A 17,857-nucleotide genomic window follows, 5' to 3' on the forward strand; every position below is an offset into this window, starting at 1 on the left:
ACCGGCTTACTGCTGTGAGGAGAAGTGCTGTGTGTGTTACCTGGCTCTCTGCGGGGCTGACGCCTCTCCCGCTGAGGGCTTGGTGTGTGACCTGAACCCAGTCGGTCAATTGGTTCATCTTTTCCTGGAACTGACCATGACTCTGCAGGTTTCCCTCCACCTCTCCAACCTTATTTAACAACTCATGAGTCACCTACAAGGGCACGGTGCCAAGGGCGGTGGGGGGTTAGGGAAGAGGAAACAGGTAAAGAACAGAGAAAAAGGTGAGAGGGGAGAGAGGGGAAAGGGAGAAATAGAGGGACAATAGAACAACGAGCATAATAAAAGAGCATAATAAGGAGCAAAGTTAAACAGGGGGTGGCAGGGTGAGAGAGTAGGCAGACCAAAAGGGAAGGAGGGAGAGATGGTTAACCTCCACAATTACTCCTACTTCAGGGTGCCTAGTTGCATTAGGTTGTCAGGAAACCACCATTCAGCATATCTTTCTCACCTTGCTCCAGCTGAGGTTGATGGTCCTGATTTTGCTCATGTTCTGGTCTTTCTCCACAGAACTCATGCACTTATTAGCCAGGATGTGGGGGGCATTCTTGTTCAGCCAACCGAGACGCTCGTTCTGGGCGTCCATTTCTTCAGCCAGGGCCTATGGAGATAAAAGTATCAAGTGGATGAGACAGATGATAGATGCATGGAAAATAATAGGGAGATGAAAAAGGTGTTGGTGGGAGAAATGTAAAGGGGTGAGTACATTTGTGAATTGGGGCGAGGGGGGAAGGTCCTGACCCCTAGCTGTTACCTTAAGTTCTTTGAGGTTTTTGTCAGTAGCGGTGACAGGCAGAGAGCTCACAGCACACTCCGCCTGTTTCAGCCACAGAGTCAAGTCTTCACTACGTCTGGCGAGTTCAACTAAGGCAGGGTCACCTCCAACAAGCCTACACACACACACACACGCACGCACACACGCACGCACACACGCACGCACGCACACAAGCACGCACACAAGCACGCACACAAGCACGCACACAAGCACGCACACGATTAAGATGTCAATCTCCTAACAAGTGTTACCATGGGCAGGTCTAATCCAAACATTTCCATTTAAATGACATCTTCATCCTGATGCGGCATGTTGATATCATTACCGCCCAGGACGTTGATGCAGACAATATTTAGACACAGAGTAACTAACGCATTTGAGCACATCAGCACCAGAGTAATGAAGGAGAACAACAGTAAAATTCCAGTTTTCTATTCATGCAAACATAGTCAAGTATTCAAAACAACTTTATTCTACCTGCACCTGCCTGTGGTTACCTACGCTGTCTGTGGTTACCTACGCTGTCTGTCCAGCAACTGTCTGTGGTTACCTACGCTGTCTGTGGTTACCTACGCTGTCTGTGGTTACCTACGCTGTCTGTCCAGCACCTGTCTGTGGTTACCTACACTGTCTGTCCAGCACCTGTCTGTGGTTACCTACGCTGTCTGTCCAGCACCTGTCTGTGGTTACCTACGCTGTCTGTCCAGCACCTGTCTGTGGTTACCTACGCTGTCTGTCCAGAACCTGTCTGTGGTTACCTTCACTGTCTGTCCGTTCTTGTCTGTAGTTACCAGCACTGTCTGTCCAGCACCTGTCTGTGGTTACCTTCACTGTCTGTCCGTTCTTGTCTGTAGTTACCAGCACTGTCTGTCCAGCACCTGTCTGTGGTTACCTGCGCTGTCTGTCCAGCACCTGTCTGTGTACAGCCCTCCAGCGCTGCCCCAGGACCTCCAGCTTGTTCTCCAGCAGGGGCCCATCAGGGGCCGACAACTGCCCGATGATCCTCTCCCCTGTCTGGGACAACACTGTCAGGACAGGCTCGTGACTGGCTAGGCCCTCTTCTAGCTCCTGAAAGAGACGGAGAAGATGAATTATTCCTTTGCGGGCAATGCTGTGCACACTACCATACAACTCCAAAAACAAAAACATAGGTTAAGCGAGAGAGATACCAAGAGAGAGGGACAAACAGAGAGAAACAAAGACAGAGACAGACAGAGGACAAGAGAGAGAGACAGAGATAGAGAGCGTATAGGTCAATATAAACTAGTCAGTATGTTGGATTAACAAAAGAATTGATGGAAATAAGCTGCATGGTAACTATGGCAAGCTGCTCTTGATAATAAGTCCCCAAGATTAAATCAAGAGGATGCGGATGACCCATCTTTGTCCATGAGTTAATACGTGCCCGCTGCACTTATTTATCAAATTTCCGAATTTGACGAACCTTTGTGAGTGATGCGTTTTGCTATAGAGTTTGGGCAATTACACTGAGTTGCCCGAGGTCGCTCTAGAGTGATCTGAACAGAAATAAAAAATTGATGATAAGTCCCTTTTGAGCGACTGTCATGACAATTTGTACACATGAATCCACTCCTAAGATAGAAGTTCCCCATGAAAATCTGTAAGTTCCTCCCCAATTTTAAAGAAACATTCTGAATGGTTTATAGACTACAAACAATTGAATTCCAAATGTAGTCAACAATAAAATAATTGGAGTCAACAATACAATGACTGACACAAAGGGGGTGCTGCATCTTCCATTGGAAACATTGTGATGTTGGTGTTAGGTCAACACAGATGTAACACACTGTACTATACAGTGACATTCTATTTAATATGGGGGTTGCAACATCAGACTTTGACATAAAACTAGGTGAGTTAGCAGCATACACTTAATGTGCATTAACACACCCATAGACACACACTCAACACTCAAATTTCTCTCTCTCGCGAGCACTCACACACACGCACGCACGCACACCTATTTCTATATGTATCTCTATTTCAAACACACAAACACAATATCCAAATTTTCTCTCGCTTTCATTCACACACACATTCCCAATTGATTCGATCACTTCCACACAAACACACACCCTGACCTCCTGGTGTGTTCTGACAGTGTCAAGGTCCAGTTGTCCATCTGGTCCTGCTCCCTCAGTGAGGACCTGTTCTGTGTCAGTGAGCCACTGGCTCAGATCGTTCAGGTCACAGTGGAACTGTCTCCACTCTTCCAAGGCACGGTCAAAACACCTAAAGGCAGATATGGGGACGGCAGATCACCAGTGAATGTCTCAGCGTCATGAACACTGCAACACTGCAGTCTTCCCACTGCACTTGTTTGTAGACGTCCTGTATTTTGTAACATTCATTGTTTTGTGCGGACCCGAGGAAAACTGCGGGCTGCTTTTGACTGTAGCTAACAGTTTACCCAGACCAAACTTCAACATTAAGGTGGGAACTCGCTAGCAGGCTGATCCAGCCTTGATATGGCTGTAGGCACAATTATTATGCTGTCGTTTGTATTTAATACAGAAGCCCTTAACCGAATGAATACCTCTGCAAAAAAGGTATGGGCCCAAAAGTTTTAGCATAAGAACCATTTAAAACTGTTTAATGAACGCCGGTCGTTTGATGTTTTACAAGATGGGTCAATGAGAGGTCAGCATTGCTCTCAGAACACACACCCAACCTAGTCAGCACATTTAAATGTATAAATATTGAGTCTGTAATTTTAGGAAGCATGTAATGCTTTGATGTAATTTTTGATTAAAGCAGACTCATTTTGCAAATCAGTGCAAATGCAGTTTAATTATTTTTCATCTAGTCTGGTAGGCTGCTCTCCATTCTGAAAAAGTATTCATAACAACAGATAACACAAACACACATAAAAACAACACGTGCCCCCATCCTCTCCACTCCATCAAAAATGTATTACAATGAATTCTTCTTTTGGTGGGTTTTTGGTAGGAATTTGGAATTAGGTTGTCCATGAAAGACCCAGGTTCCTTTACTGGAAAAGTTTCCACACAAAGGCACAATTAGTTCCTGCACTACCATTCTAAAGTAACAAACAAGAGGTCCAGATCATAATGTCTGGACACTATCCAGTTGGAATTAGCTACTACAAGCTGGACATTCTTAATGGTAATTCCATCTTGAACTAATTCAACAGATTTGATGGCAGAGTTGGAACAGTTCAGGTGTTAATTCATTTTCATTGTTTATATCAACCTTCTTTGAAATATTTCCCATTAATTTAACTGTGTAACAAAACTGCTTTTGTGTAGGCTCCCAGGCATTTTGGTGTGTGTGTATGCGCATGCTGAGGACTTGATAAGCATCCCCTGCCATCTTTCTCCATCCTCCACTATCAGTAGCTGACAGCTTACATTTGCTCAAATTCCCAGAATACATAAGTGGGGGACGGAACTCCCTGATTGTAGCAAGACGGGATTCCAACAAGGTTATAACAGCGGCTGTGTCTATACAGGCAGCCTAATTTGTATTTTGTTTTCGCTAATTGTTCTTTTGACCAATTGGATCAGCCCTGAGAAAAAAAATCTGCTCAGAAAAGATCTGATGTGATTGGTTAAAAAAAACTATATCAGAATTGGGGGTAGCCAAAGAGATATCTTCCACTCTCCAACTCTGTAGTAGACACTGGCTGATCAGCAAGTCAAAGTAAAGTTGAACAGCCCTGTTAGATAAGACTCATGATCCTCCCCCATGCTCAGCACAGTCACTACAAAAGATACCTATGAACACATAAGTCGCTCTGGATAAGAGCACCTGCCACTTCACTGAAATTAACTGTAAATGTCGATGACCGCTCTGTGGAAGAGCTTCTGGTTCAGTACCAGGTACTGGGGAATTCTGACGATGCACCACCCACCCTTTGCGGTGGTTGTACATGCGGTTGAGGCGGTCCCACTCCGCGTTGAGCTGGGTGAGGGCGTCTTCCATCTGGCCCACCTCACTCCGAGACGCCTCCAGGGTGATGTCGGGTTGGCGCTCATGGATCACTGTCACCTGCTCTCCCACACGTTCCAGGCTCTCCTTTATATTCTGTGGGGGGGGGGGGGGGGGGGGGGGGTATAAGAGCGATGCCTACAGATCTACAGGACAATGCTGAAATTCCCTTCGCTCTCCAGTTTCTCTTGCTCACCCTCAGCATGTCGTCCTGGCTGGAGAAGTCTTCGTAGAGGCCACTGCTGAGCTCAGAGGAGTTGAGCAGCAGTTCGTTGTCAGCCATGGCCAGCAGAACCTTGTTGATATCCAGCAGGTAGTCTGAGGGACTGAGAGAGGGAGCCCTCGCCTCTGGCTCCATCTGCTGGCAAGAGAAGGCATTTACGTTCGAAAAAAAGGGAATGTGAGAGCATGGCTGCGTTTGTCTGTGATAGCTTACATTTACGTGGAGCAGACACTCTTAAAGCAAAATACAATTTGTACAGTCAAGGTAGGCAACACCAGCATAACGAGTTGGTGTGGAAACTGTGCCAACCATTTCCACAATGAGGTCATTAAAAGAAGTACATACACTCACCTAAAGGATTATTAGGAACACCATCCTAATACTGTGTTTGACCCCCTTTCGCCTTCAGAACTGCCTTAATTCTACGTGGCATTGATTCAACAAGGTGCTGAAAGCATTCTTTAGAAATGTTGGCCAATATTGATAGGATAGCATCTTGCTGTTGATGGAGATTTGTGGGATGCACATCCAGGGCACAAAGCTCCAGTTCCACCACATCCCAAAGATGCTCTATTGGGTTGAGATCTGGTGACTGTGGGGGCCATTTCAGTACAGTGAACTCATTGTCATGTTCAAGAAACCAATTTGAAATGATTCGAGCTTTGTGACATGGTGCATTATCCTGCTGGAAGTAGCCATCAGAGGATGGGTACATGGTGGTCATAAAAGGATGGACATGGTCAGAAACAATGCTCAGGTAGGCCGTGGCATTTAAACGATGCCCAATTGGCACTAAGGGGCCTAAAGTGTGCAAAGAAAACATCCCCCCACACCATTATACCACCACCACCAGCCTGCACAGTGGTAACAAGGCATGATGGATCCATGTTCTCATTCTGTTTACGCCAAATTCTGACTCTACCATCTGAATGTCTCAACAGAAATCGAGACTCATCAGACCAGGCAACATTCTTCCAGTCTTCAACTGTCCAGTTTTGGTGAGCTTGTGCAAATTGTAGCCTCTTTTTCCTATTTGTAGTGGAGATGAGTGGTACCCGGTGGGGTCTTCTGCTGTTGTAGCCCATCCGCCTCAAGGTTGTGCGTGTTGTGGCTTCACAAATGCTTTGCTGCATACCTCAGTTGTAACAAGTGGTTATTTTAGTCAAAGTTGCTCTTCTATCAGCTTGAATCAGTCAGCCCATTCTCCTCTGACCTCTAGCATCAACAAGGCATTTTCGCCCACAGGACTGCCACATACTTTTCTCTTTTCACACCATTCTTTGTAAACCCCAGAAATGGTTGTGCGTGAAAATCCCAGTAACTGAGCAGATTGTGAAATACTCAGACCGGCCCGTCTGGCACCAACAACCATGCCATGCTCAAAATTGCTTAAATCACCTTTCTTTCCCATTCTGACATTAAGTTTGGAGTTCAGGAGATTGTCTTGACCAGTACCACACCCCTAAATGCATTGAAGCAACTGCCATGTGATTGGTTGATTAGATAATTGCATTAATGAGAAATCGAACAGGAATTCCTAATAATCCTTTAGGTGAGTGTAGATAGTGAATTGAGTGCATAGACAGTGAATGAGTCTTACCTCTCCAGTCAGATCATGTCTGTGTGCATCTTTTGTGCTGTACAAAGAAGAGACCTCCACCTGTTTAACTCTTAGCCCCCTCAACTCCTGTTGAGGAAAGAGGAATTTAGAAAAACATACACAAACAAAGCCATGCTGTGCTTAATTAATTGCAGAGACAGGATAATAGGTTCAAAAGTCTTCTGGATCTTAAACAGAGGTTTACTGTGCAACTGCTTGGGAATATTCATTTACATCTGGAAAATGCAGTGGATATCAATGTAACCACATTATAAGTTGGTTTGAGTATCAGTTTTTTTCTCCACATTAAAAAGGAGTTCTTGCAAGCAATATTCTTTCCCTCTAAATCTGTGCAACGGACTCTTGCAATGCAATACTTATATTTTGACTGTGTTACGATAAACATGATTGTTGAATTAGTGCAGTGATTGGGTTTCATTCCCATTCACCATCTGTGCCGTGTAGCGAGTCTGCAGCCGGAGCAGTTTGTGTCTCAGCTCCTCCCTCTTGCCCTCATCTGCAGTCTGCAGCAGCATCTCTTCTCCTTTTCTCAGCAGCTCCTCCACACCAGCTTTCTCCTCGTCCATCTGACCAGTTGACAAACAGGGACGGAGTGAACATTTCCACAAAAACCAAAGAGCTCCCATTCAATCACAACTCTGGTTTTCCCAAGTTTAGTAAATTAACACGACCCCCTATAATCCAAAGGGGAAAAAACGCAATAGTGATCGAGACCCAGAGGCTGCATGACAAATCCTAAAGTAAGTGTTTTTCCAGAGTGCCGAGACTCTACAAACAGCAGTAGAAAAAAACTGATTAAGAAGTAATGTAGCAGCAGTTCTTCCTGACTGATGTTGACCTTGGTCTGGGCCCGTGTGGTTGGTTCACTGTGTGTACTGTTCTTAAACACTGATAAACACGTTGAGGCAGCCTAATCACAAAACTGTTTGGCTATGACACGCTACGCAGCACGTAGTACATTGTGTTCTTTGTCAAACATTTAACATGTGTGTGCGTGTTTCCAGTATACCTTGTCGTCGTCTGGGGTATCTGTGGTGTCCGGCTGGTCCTCCAGGGCCTGGAGTGTTGCCTCCAGTTTCCCCTCGAAGGCCTGCATCAGGGTGGAGCTAAGGGCCTCCTCAGACTGGCTCTGCTGGAGCTCGGCGATCTGGTCATGTTGGAGCTGAGAGATTTGGTGAGGGATCTGAGAGATCTGCTGGATATGCTGGATCATCTCCACGGTTCCAGGCTCCCGGGTGGTGGACAGCTGGGTGTCAGGGAAATGCGTTGCATAACAGGAAAAGACAGTTTAAAAAATTGAGATTTTAAGTGTCAGGATTTTTATACACCGACTGTAGTAGGCTTCACAGTACCTTGGCTGCTTTGATACACTGAGAAACCTTGTCAAAGTTGCGATTGAGTTCAGCTAGCTTGGGCTCCACAACGTCACGGCAGGCAGGGCCTCTACTGGTCATCAGGATAATGGCCTGGTCTCTTACACTGTCCACTCTGAGGCTGATGTCATCCAGCTCCTCTAAGAGGGTCTGAACACAACACATCAGTCAAATAACTCATACAGTAACAGGTACATCGACACAAGCTGACTGTACATCCTTACAATCTCCTAATCGCTCCAATTAGAATTTTGCTAAACCAACCAACAATTGAACCATATTCGGACTGAATGTTTCTGTTTTTTACTCTGGAATTGGTCCCCATAAATCTCAGAATCGCTCTCACCCAATCGCTCCCTCCCTCCCTCCCTCGTTTTAACTACCATTCTACATCTCTCACTTTAACCACTATCTCTCTCTCTGCGGTGGGGAGTCTTTCCGTTTCATCCAGATGGATCTGGGTCTGGTACAGCCACGTGCTGATATGGGCCAGGTTCTCGTCGAAGATCTCCACCTCGCTCTGATGGCTCTGTAAGGCACATGGGGAAGATGCTACAGATTGGCACAGAATCAAATCATATCCAAAAGGACTTTGACCACAGCGATACAAATTCACTAAAAAGCTAAACGTTTTCCTATAAAGGGCACAGACCGTAGAGATATTTAGGCGGGAATCGTTCCAAATATAACATTTATGCTGTCATGTACATTGCACAGCATAATGGCAGATAGCATCGTGGTAAGAACTCTGGGACAGGTTAAACTGTTCAAATCTGTGAGCCAATTAGATGGAAAATCAGTCCATATTCCCTTGAACAAGACACCTAGCCCTAATGGCCACAGTAAGTCCCTCAGCATAGCAGCATAGTGTTTGCGATGGACCCACCAGTATGGTGCTGAGCCAGTCCTCGATCCAGGTACGGACCTGTCCCCAGCCCTCATTGAGGCCAAACAGCCTGTCCTCCAGGACGCCCTCACTGCCCTCGACTAGAGCCTGCAGCCCAGCGCTGGTCTCCGTCAGCATAGTCAGGTCTGCCTTACGACGCTCCGACTCCTTCAGCAGGCCCTGAGAGCATGCAGAAGTGTGCACGCTACATAATTTCTCTGCCTACAAACACAAGCTAGGGATACCTGATAACACACACACACACACAACTCACATTGGCCCAGGCGATCTCAGAGTCTATGTCAGCAGGCATGTCACCAGAGGAGTTCTTCTGCCGCAGCACACTCTCATTGGTGGTCAGCCAAACCTGCAGGGCGGCACTCTCCTTGTGTAGCTTCTGCGACAGAGACAGAGCCTTCTCCAGGTCCTGCTTGCCCTCTGTCACCTGGGGAGAGAACAGGGCTCAACAGATGGAAGAATCGATACATCTGACTCCGTCCCTTTTTCTGGTTCATATACCATCTATGAACTTCAATAAGCAGACCAGAGACAACTGGTCTGTTTGTGGGCCATTGACATTCATTTACCATCTTTGAGCTTACGGTTTGGAGGGTGAACATAATTACACCTACTGTATCATTCTGAAATAAGTTTCACTGTGATAAAAAAGCGCAGCAGGTGTCCTTTAGGTACACATGGAAACAGCTGAACATGCAGGCAGGCGAAATGCCAACTTCAATTCTGGTCAAAATGTGTACACAACAAGCCAAGTGTGTTTCTATAATAAAAAAAGCTTGATGTTTGCAGGAGCTTGATGTTTATTCCCACAGCTAGATGTCATTTAAGAAGACATCACTAGCATAGTCACAGCTGTGATGTGGGTGGAAATTAGAGTAGCCCAAACTATAGAGAGTTAGCTAACCAAAAAAAATGTTGGGGCCTAGTTGCAGCTCACTTTTAGATTTTCCAAGGAAATCACAGACCAAAAAATTGAAGAGCGCAATTTTTCATGAGAGTATAGGTCGACCGGCCTCCCTAGCAACATTTTAAATGTCAACGTTTTCAATGGAAATAAAGGTCTACAGGCTTAAGTGGTCATCAGTACAATACATCATGCTCATCAGGCCTTAACAGGACCAGTCGGGAGTCCCTGCACATCACGTTCAGTCAGGAGAGTCTTATGGACTTGAGGTGAATTTTGCAAGCCTAGAGATTTCAGTGAATTGAGAGTGAACTATTTCTTGTGGTAAATGTTGAAACAGTTAAATCTACAGTCTGTGATCTTAGAATGTGTGTAATGGTCATTTCCATTATTCAAACATTGGTTTCACTCTTGGATAATGAAATGGATATATGCCTCAAGAGCACTGCACATGTTGTTTAAGCCATGAGGTACTAGGGGGTGGTATACTGTATGATTAATAAACCAAAACTGATCTTACTAAAGACCCATCGCAGAGTGCCTGGAGACAGCACTTAGCCGTGGTACATTGGCAATCTATTGTTTGCTATTACAAACCAGTTACCAGTGTAGTTAGAGCAGTAAACACTGACGTGATCTCATACATGTGCAATACGGTGTTGAAGTGTAATGAACTGTGTTTTGGAACGTTTCAGAAGGTGCCATGTTGTCTGGCGTCTTAACTCAGTGGGATAACCTAATCTCACACCAAAGGACCTCTTTGCTTCCCGAAAAGAACAGTCGTACACTGTGGGGGACAGGGTAACCCCACCCGATCAGACGAATGAGGTGTGAGGATGGACTAATCAACAAAGTAGAAATATGACTTTTGTGAATTAACTGCACTGATGTCTGATCTTTTAATTTGTGTCTCATAAACGGATGAACTCTCCAGTAGGTTTCAATGTTGTACATATATATATAATATAATTTGTTACAGGTAAGTGTTTACTGGATGAAGAATCCTGCAAGACCAAGATTCTAGCTTTGGGTGGGGCTTATTGAATATATGTAAATGTGTGATTGCAGGTTTCGTTTTCATTGTTTTAGCCAAGGTGAGGTGATCCTATTATAGATGCAATGGGGGAGTTTGGAATCGGTCTGTCTGGGTGGGTTAAATAGTGACGCTTGACTTGATTCTTGGAGTCTATCTTTAACAGAAGCTCCTAGCAAACCTTTGTGCTACAATGCCTTAAATACTTATGGCATAATTAATAAACTGTTAGACTAGTTGGGAGAACGTTGAATCGTGTTGGTATGTAACTATGTTTCGTACTGTAACTACACTGAATAAAATTATAAAAGCAACACTTTTATTTGCCCACATTTATCATGAGCTGAACTCAAAGATCTAAGACTTTCTCTATGTGCACAAAAGGCCTATTTCCCTCAAATACCGTTCACAAATCTGTCTAAATCTGTGTTAGTGAGCACTTCTCCTTTGCCGAGATAATCCATCCACCTCACAGGTTTGGCATAATAAGATGCTGATTAGACAGCATGATTATTGCACAGGTGTGCCTTAGGCTGGCCACAAAAAAAGGCCACTCTAAAATGTGCAGTTTCACTCTATTAGGGGGGTCCGAAAACCAGTCAGTATTTGGTGTGACCACCATTTGCCTCACACAGTGCAACACATCTCCTTCGCATAGAGTTGATCAGGTTGTTGATTGTGGCCTGTGCAAAGTTGCTGGATATTGGCAGGACCTGGAACACGTTGTCGTATACGCCGATCCAGAGCATCAATGGGTGACATGTCCGGTGAGTATGCTGGCCATGCAAGAACTGGGATGTTTTCAGCTTCCAGGAATTGTGTACAGATCCTTGCAACATGGGGCCGTGCATTATCATGCTGCAACATGAGGTGATGGCCGTGGATGAATGGCACAACAATGGGCCTCAGGATCTCGTCACGGTATCTCTGTCCATTCTCTGAAATTCTCTTCCGCCAGACATCCGTAACATCAACTTGCTTTCCATTTTCAAAACCTGTCTGAAAACTCATCTTTTCACACTGGCATATCCAAAATGATCACTTTTCATCTGCTTATAGCAATGTTCATCATCACGATTCATTTTGCTTTTAGTATTGTTCTGTTTGTTTTTATCTTTATTTTGATTTATGTACTACCATTTATTATTATTATTAGAAATTGGGAAATACTGGCACTGATTTTGAAAATGTGACTGATCTTTAATTTAAGGATAGCGATCATATATAGCCATTTATTATCACATAGTTGTTTGGCTCCTTTTTAAATCAGAATGATAACAGAAATCACCCAAATGGCCCTGATCAAAAGTTTACATATCCTTGAATGTTTGGCTTGGTTATAGACACACAAAGTGACACACAGGCGAAAATGGTAATGAAAAGTGAATTTCCCACACTTAAATAGTCAATGAGTATGTTATCTCTCACATGGAAGCACTGAGCAGGCTAGATACTGAGCTCTGGGAAGCAGAAAAGAACTGTCAAAAAGGATCGCTTGATACCAAGCAACGGTCAGGTAGACCAAGACAGACTTCAGCCAAAACTGTCAAAATAATTGTTTGGGATGCAAATAAAAACCCACAGGCAACCTCAGGAGAAATACAGGCTGCTCTGGAAAAAGACGGTGTGGTTGTTTCAAGGAGCACAATACGACGATACTTGAACAAAAATGAGCTGCATGGTCAGGTTGCTAGAAAGAAATCTTTACTGCGCCAATGCCACAAAAAAAGCCCGGTTACAATATGCCCAACAACACTCTGACACAGCTGTTATTTGGAGTGATGAGACCATAATAGAGCTTCAAGGTCACAACCATAAGCTCTATGTTTGGAGAGGGGTCAACAAGGACTATAGATAACAGAATACCATCCCCACTGTGAAGCATGGTGTTGGCTCACTGATGTTTTGGGGGTGCGTTAGCTCTAAAGGCACGGGGAATCTTATGACAATTGATGGCAAGATGAATGCAGCACGTTATCAGAAAATAGTGGCAAATAATTTGCATTCTTCTGCACGAAAACTGCGCATGGGATTATGACCTCCAGTTGAATACGAATCCCATAAGAAATAAAACATGTGTTTTGCCTGCTCACTCGTGTTTTCTTTACAATGGTACATATATTACCAAATCTCCAAGTGTATGCAAACCTTTGAGCACAACTGTATTTCCATTGTTTGGGTGAAGTTCCTTTAACCTCTTTACCGCATCTACAGTTACATTAATTTATCACAAATATGTAAGGGACTGTCTAGAGTTCTGTATTTGAATTTGAGATTATTTATGTCTCTCTCTGCCACATCTCATAATGAAGCTTGTCAGCATTTCAACCTGTCTTAGTGCCTCTCATTCATAGAGTGAAATCGGGTGTGGCTTTCACTGTTATGGCAAACAAAGTAGGCAAAGGTTATTCTTTGAAATGCCTTATCATCCGACAATAAGAAGAACCCCAACAGGGTCTTTATACTGTTCTAAATATAACTGTCTACGAGTATCAGTCATATTTAGTTTTGTAAAAATGCAGGATATTATGTAGCAAAATAATTCTGTGGGCATCCCCCAAGACTTTTGTCTGTCTTTTGTCACTTATAAAACCACATTTCGGGCCCTTGGTCTACCTGTGCACCCAAGTCATTGTAGAGCAGTTTGAGAGCTGTCAGTTGTTCGTCCCATTCCTTTGGGGTTGTCGGTCTGTTGTTTCTGGACGATCTGTCTCCCAGTCTTTATCACCGTCTCCACCTCTAGTTTCACCTCACTCAGGATCTTATACAGCTTCTGTGAGGTTAGGGAAAAATACAGCGAGTGTTAGGAAGGATGTGTGTTAGTGGTTAAGAGTTGGATTTAGGTTATAGAAAAAAGGAGAATGAATGGAAATAGATTTTTGGGGGTGCCCACTAAGATAGTAAAACAAACATGGTTTTGTGTGTGTGTGTGTGCGTGTGAGGGTCTTTGTGATAGAGTTGTTTATGTCTCACCATACAGCCACTGAGATGTGCCTGGATCATTTCAGGTTCCACCTCCCTGACATCGAGAATATGTAGCTCTTCCTTGGCTCCATCTAGCACCCTCTTACAGTCCAGCATGCGCTGCTCAAAGTTTGCAGGTTTCTGGAACAGCTGGTACTTAGTAGAGATCTCACGCAGCTTACGCTGAAAAGGGACAATAAAAGGCTTAAAAGCCAATCATAACAGACTGCTACAAAATGTAAAATCAATTGTACACTTGTGTTATCCATGAGCCTAAACGACTGTCGCCCTAGGGGCCCAGTACCTGCAACAGGTCCAACATGGTTCCACTGCGGGTAGCCTTGCCCTCGGGGGCTGCAGGAGGCAGGTTAACCACATTCCTACTCCTCAGCTCCTCCACCGTCACCTCATGGGCCGCAATCTCCGAACCAATGGTCTGGAGAGGTGTGGAGGATCATGGGTTTAGTTACTGTCTGTACTTACATGTGTGAATGTGTCTTTAGTAGGTCCGACACAGGTGAGGTTGGGTGTCGGCTTGTCTGTCGGTCTGCCGGTCTTTACCTGGGCCTCCTGTGGTAGCTGGAAGGCGTCTATGCGATCTGTGAGGTAGGAGGTAAGCCTGTTGTCTAGCTGGGTCAGTGACTCCTGCAGAGCCTGGAGAGCCTGCTCATTCTCCTTCAGAGTAGCCAGCTTGTGCTCCAGACAGATCTGCCTGTTTACAGCCTGTGTGGATGAAACATTGAGATAGAGATATATATACACATATATATACACACACACCACACACACTCCAGAAACAAGAAACCAGTCAAGCCTAGTTCAGCAGGACCGCGATAAAAAGTATTGTCCTCTTCAGATTCGAACCCACGTTGCCCATGTGAAAGGCTGTGTCACTAACCACTACACCACAGAGCTCTACGTTTGACTATTTTGGAAAGGCAAGAAAAAGGTGCAGTGGTCTCTTAATTTTCTCCGGAGCTGTATATACACATATAGATGAATGAATAGACAAGTATTTTACAGGTTGGGATGACTGTTTCCTAGAATATATATATATAGTATAAACATATGTTTATAAAACAACGCTGATACCAAACATCTACTGCCATCCAGTAAATGCCTAGCAGAAAATAACTTGTTGTCAGTGAACAACAAGGCCTCTCCTCTCTCACGGACTAGAAACCAACTCACAATGGCTCTTTCCTCTTCTTCACTCAAACGCATTGCATTTTACTTAGTAATTGAACAGATGTGACCCAGTGATCTTAGTCACAATATTCATCTTAAGACAGCCAGGAAAGACAACCAAATCACAGTCATGATGAAAAAATGTGCTATCAATGAAGACGTTATCAGCAAAGCCAGTGCTGTTATTTACTGGAGGTCAAACACATACTGACCTGATGGCTGAGCTGGTCGTAGCGGAAGTTGAAGGTCTCTAGTTTCTCTGAGATGAGTTCGTCCAGGATGCCCCCGTCTATTAGTGTCTGGCCCAACTCCCTGATCTGAGTCCTGTTGTCACCCGGATGGCGCAACACACACTCCAACGACTGGAGAGACAAAAACATTAAGGAAGATAAAAAGGCAGAGATAGAGAGTGATATACAGAAGGGGGGTGAAGGTAGAGAGAATGGGAGAGAATGTTAAAAAGAGGAAAAGAAGCGGATAGAAAAGAGGGAGGTACAGAGAAGGGAGAAAAAGACAGGAAGGAATGAATGAGTGAGACAAGAACAGCAGGGTGAAAGAGAGGCTATTGGAAAAAGCTATTCAATTTCACACCCACTTAAAAGAAAGCATCTCTCAAACCTTCCATAACTAAGCCCTCATCTATAGAGAGATGACACCAGAAGAGAGCCTCCTAAGCCAAATGGTTTTGCTGGGCTTTGTTCACAAACCCAAATAGACCCCCCAGAGCCAAAGAACAGCAACACTGTTGGACCCAACAAAATCCTGAGAAAAGAAAACTATTTGACACACTGGAATTAATTAACCAAAAAACAAAGCAAACTGGAATGCCATCTTGGCCCAAACAGACAGCATACAGTTGCAGGATACCTGACACAGAAAAAACATTCATAACTAGACTCATTGATCCTGTCACGACAGGCTATGCACACCACCCAGAAGATTTGGTGGAAACAGAGCTGCACTTCCAATCCTCCTGTGGAATGTTTGACCATATTAAAGCCTAGTATATTCCTCCAATCACAAAAACCCACAAAGAATTTAAAACAAAAGAAAAGCTCCCATATATTGTTAGGTGAAATACCGCAAATGCTACCGTCATCACGGTAGCAAGATTTGTTACCTGCTGCCATGAAGAAACAGCAAGCAGCACAGTACAAACCACATTAAACATTACCCATGTTCACGTCTTTATTGATTTCCCCTGGTCATTCCCACTCATAATATTTGCACTTTTACATCACTGTACATAGCCATAAATGCCTTTATCCTAATTATTATTCGTGTGTACCTAAAATTGTGGATTAATTCATTTTATTAGTCTTTTCACTTCTGCATACATCATTTTATAATGGCTTTGGAAATGTAAACGCTTAAGCGGTTAAATGGAAATTGAATTGAGGAAGGAGACAGACATAATGAAAGCAGCAGGGAGTAAGAGACAGAAGGACTGAGACTGAAAGAGGATGTGACATTGCTTGTACAAGTCAGCATCTGTCCTGTAGTTCCCGAGGTTAAGAAAACCAAGACAGTGGTTGAGTCAGCTCAGAGGCCCATGACATTGAAACAGTAAGAGAAACAGACAGACCAGAAACCCATACCTTTTAGAGTCCAGCAGAAAAGACAAAAATACAATTGAAAGAAAAGAGGAAAAAGGACAGAGGGAAAAGACATCAACAAATATAACAGAATATAAATATAAGCAGTAGTGCGGGTAAACTGTTTTTAGAGAATACAAAATAAAAAGCAAAAGTGAGGCTGAGTGCCAGGAAAAATGGAGGACAGAGAATTGGGAGAAAGAAATACCACAAGAAAAAGGAGAGAAAGGCATAGTGAAAGAGAGAGAGCTCTACCTCCAAAGCCTCATTGACGGCCTCTGTGCTCTCTGGTAGGTTCTCTGTGGCCTGAACCTTCTCCTCCAGGGTGTTCAGCCATCCCTGCTCCAGGTCCAAGTACTGCAACAGTTCCTTCCAGCAGGACCACACCTCCTACATGGGAGGCCCCACAGACATGATCAAACACACACATACTGACCCACTGTTGCAGTTACCACAAATACAGTCAAATCCAAGCTGTACACAACCACAGAAAACACTACGAGGGAATATGTGCAACACACACACAGACATCCACAACCATGGGTCTGTTTGGACTGTTCTCATCCCATGCGTCACCTCCAGCGTGTGGCACTTGCTCTTGAAGCGGTCGCATAGTTTCTGGTAGTTTCCCAGGACCCCTGCAAGCTCCTCTGTTAGGTCCTGTCCTCCGCCACCAGAGGGCATCTTAGCCTTGGCCACCAACATGTTAATGCTGTCTTTCAGTATCTTCACTCTCACCTCCTTCTGTAACACATCCTCTTTAGCCCTCTGAGTGGGGGAAGGGAGACAGAGAAAGATACAGAGGAGAGATGGAGAAAGGGATCGAGAGAGACGGAGAGCACGTATGAGAGATAAAGAGGAACAGAGAAAGAGGGAATAAGAAAGTAGGAATAAACTCAGATTATCAGGATTATAGTTTTACAAAAGAGTGGACATATGTAACAGGCTACTGAGTGTTGCAATGGAACCGTTTAGGTTAGAGAGTGGAAAGTTCCTAGTTAATTTTTTTTCTACACTCCACTGGTTCCACACCTTCATCTCTTCCAATGCCGCCTCCAGCTCCTCTGGACTCTTGTACTCAAAATCCCTCATGAGGAACTCCTCGTCCACCTGGGTCATCCACTCCTGCATCTCTGCCAAGTCTTTCCTGAGGTTCACCTGCCTCTCCTGGCTTTCACTTACACGCTCCTGGTGGCTCAATAGCTGCACGCAACACACAAAAAGAACAATCAGTCAGAATACACAGTAAGAACAACACGGAATATT

The 17,857-nt window shown here is 44.3% G+C and overlaps 1 protein-coding gene across 1 annotated transcript in view; it reads right to left on the bottom strand.

The window, feature by feature from the left end:
• utrn (utrophin) overlaps positions 1–17,857 on the bottom strand; it is a 223,198-nt gene that overhangs the window by 140,808 nt on the left and 64,533 nt on the right. Inside the window, 23 exon segments of the mRNA XM_029114547.2 lie at positions 41–193; positions 491–640; positions 794–929; positions 1,707–1,882; positions 2,917–3,067; positions 4,710–4,882; positions 4,983–5,147; positions 6,610–6,696; positions 7,059–7,196; positions 7,640–7,876; positions 7,983–8,153; positions 8,404–8,532; positions 8,890–9,069; positions 9,164–9,334; positions 13,461–13,511; positions 13,513–13,617; positions 13,818–13,991; positions 14,113–14,244; positions 14,370–14,531; positions 15,209–15,358; positions 16,847–16,981; positions 17,168–17,359; positions 17,624–17,794. Coding sequence (XP_028970380.2) covers positions 41–193; positions 491–640; positions 794–929; positions 1,707–1,882; positions 2,917–3,067; positions 4,710–4,882; positions 4,983–5,147; positions 6,610–6,696; positions 7,059–7,196; positions 7,640–7,876; positions 7,983–8,153; positions 8,404–8,532; positions 8,890–9,069; positions 9,164–9,334; positions 13,461–13,511; positions 13,513–13,617; positions 13,818–13,991; positions 14,113–14,244; positions 14,370–14,531; positions 15,209–15,358; positions 16,847–16,981; positions 17,168–17,359; positions 17,624–17,794 — 3,489 coding nt within the window.

The sequence above is a fragment of the Esox lucius genome, chromosome 18, assembly GCF_011004845.1.
Source record: "Esox lucius isolate fEsoLuc1 chromosome 18, fEsoLuc1.pri, whole genome shotgun sequence".
In the NCBI taxonomy this organism is placed as follows: domain Eukaryota; kingdom Metazoa; phylum Chordata; class Actinopteri; order Esociformes; family Esocidae; genus Esox; species Esox lucius.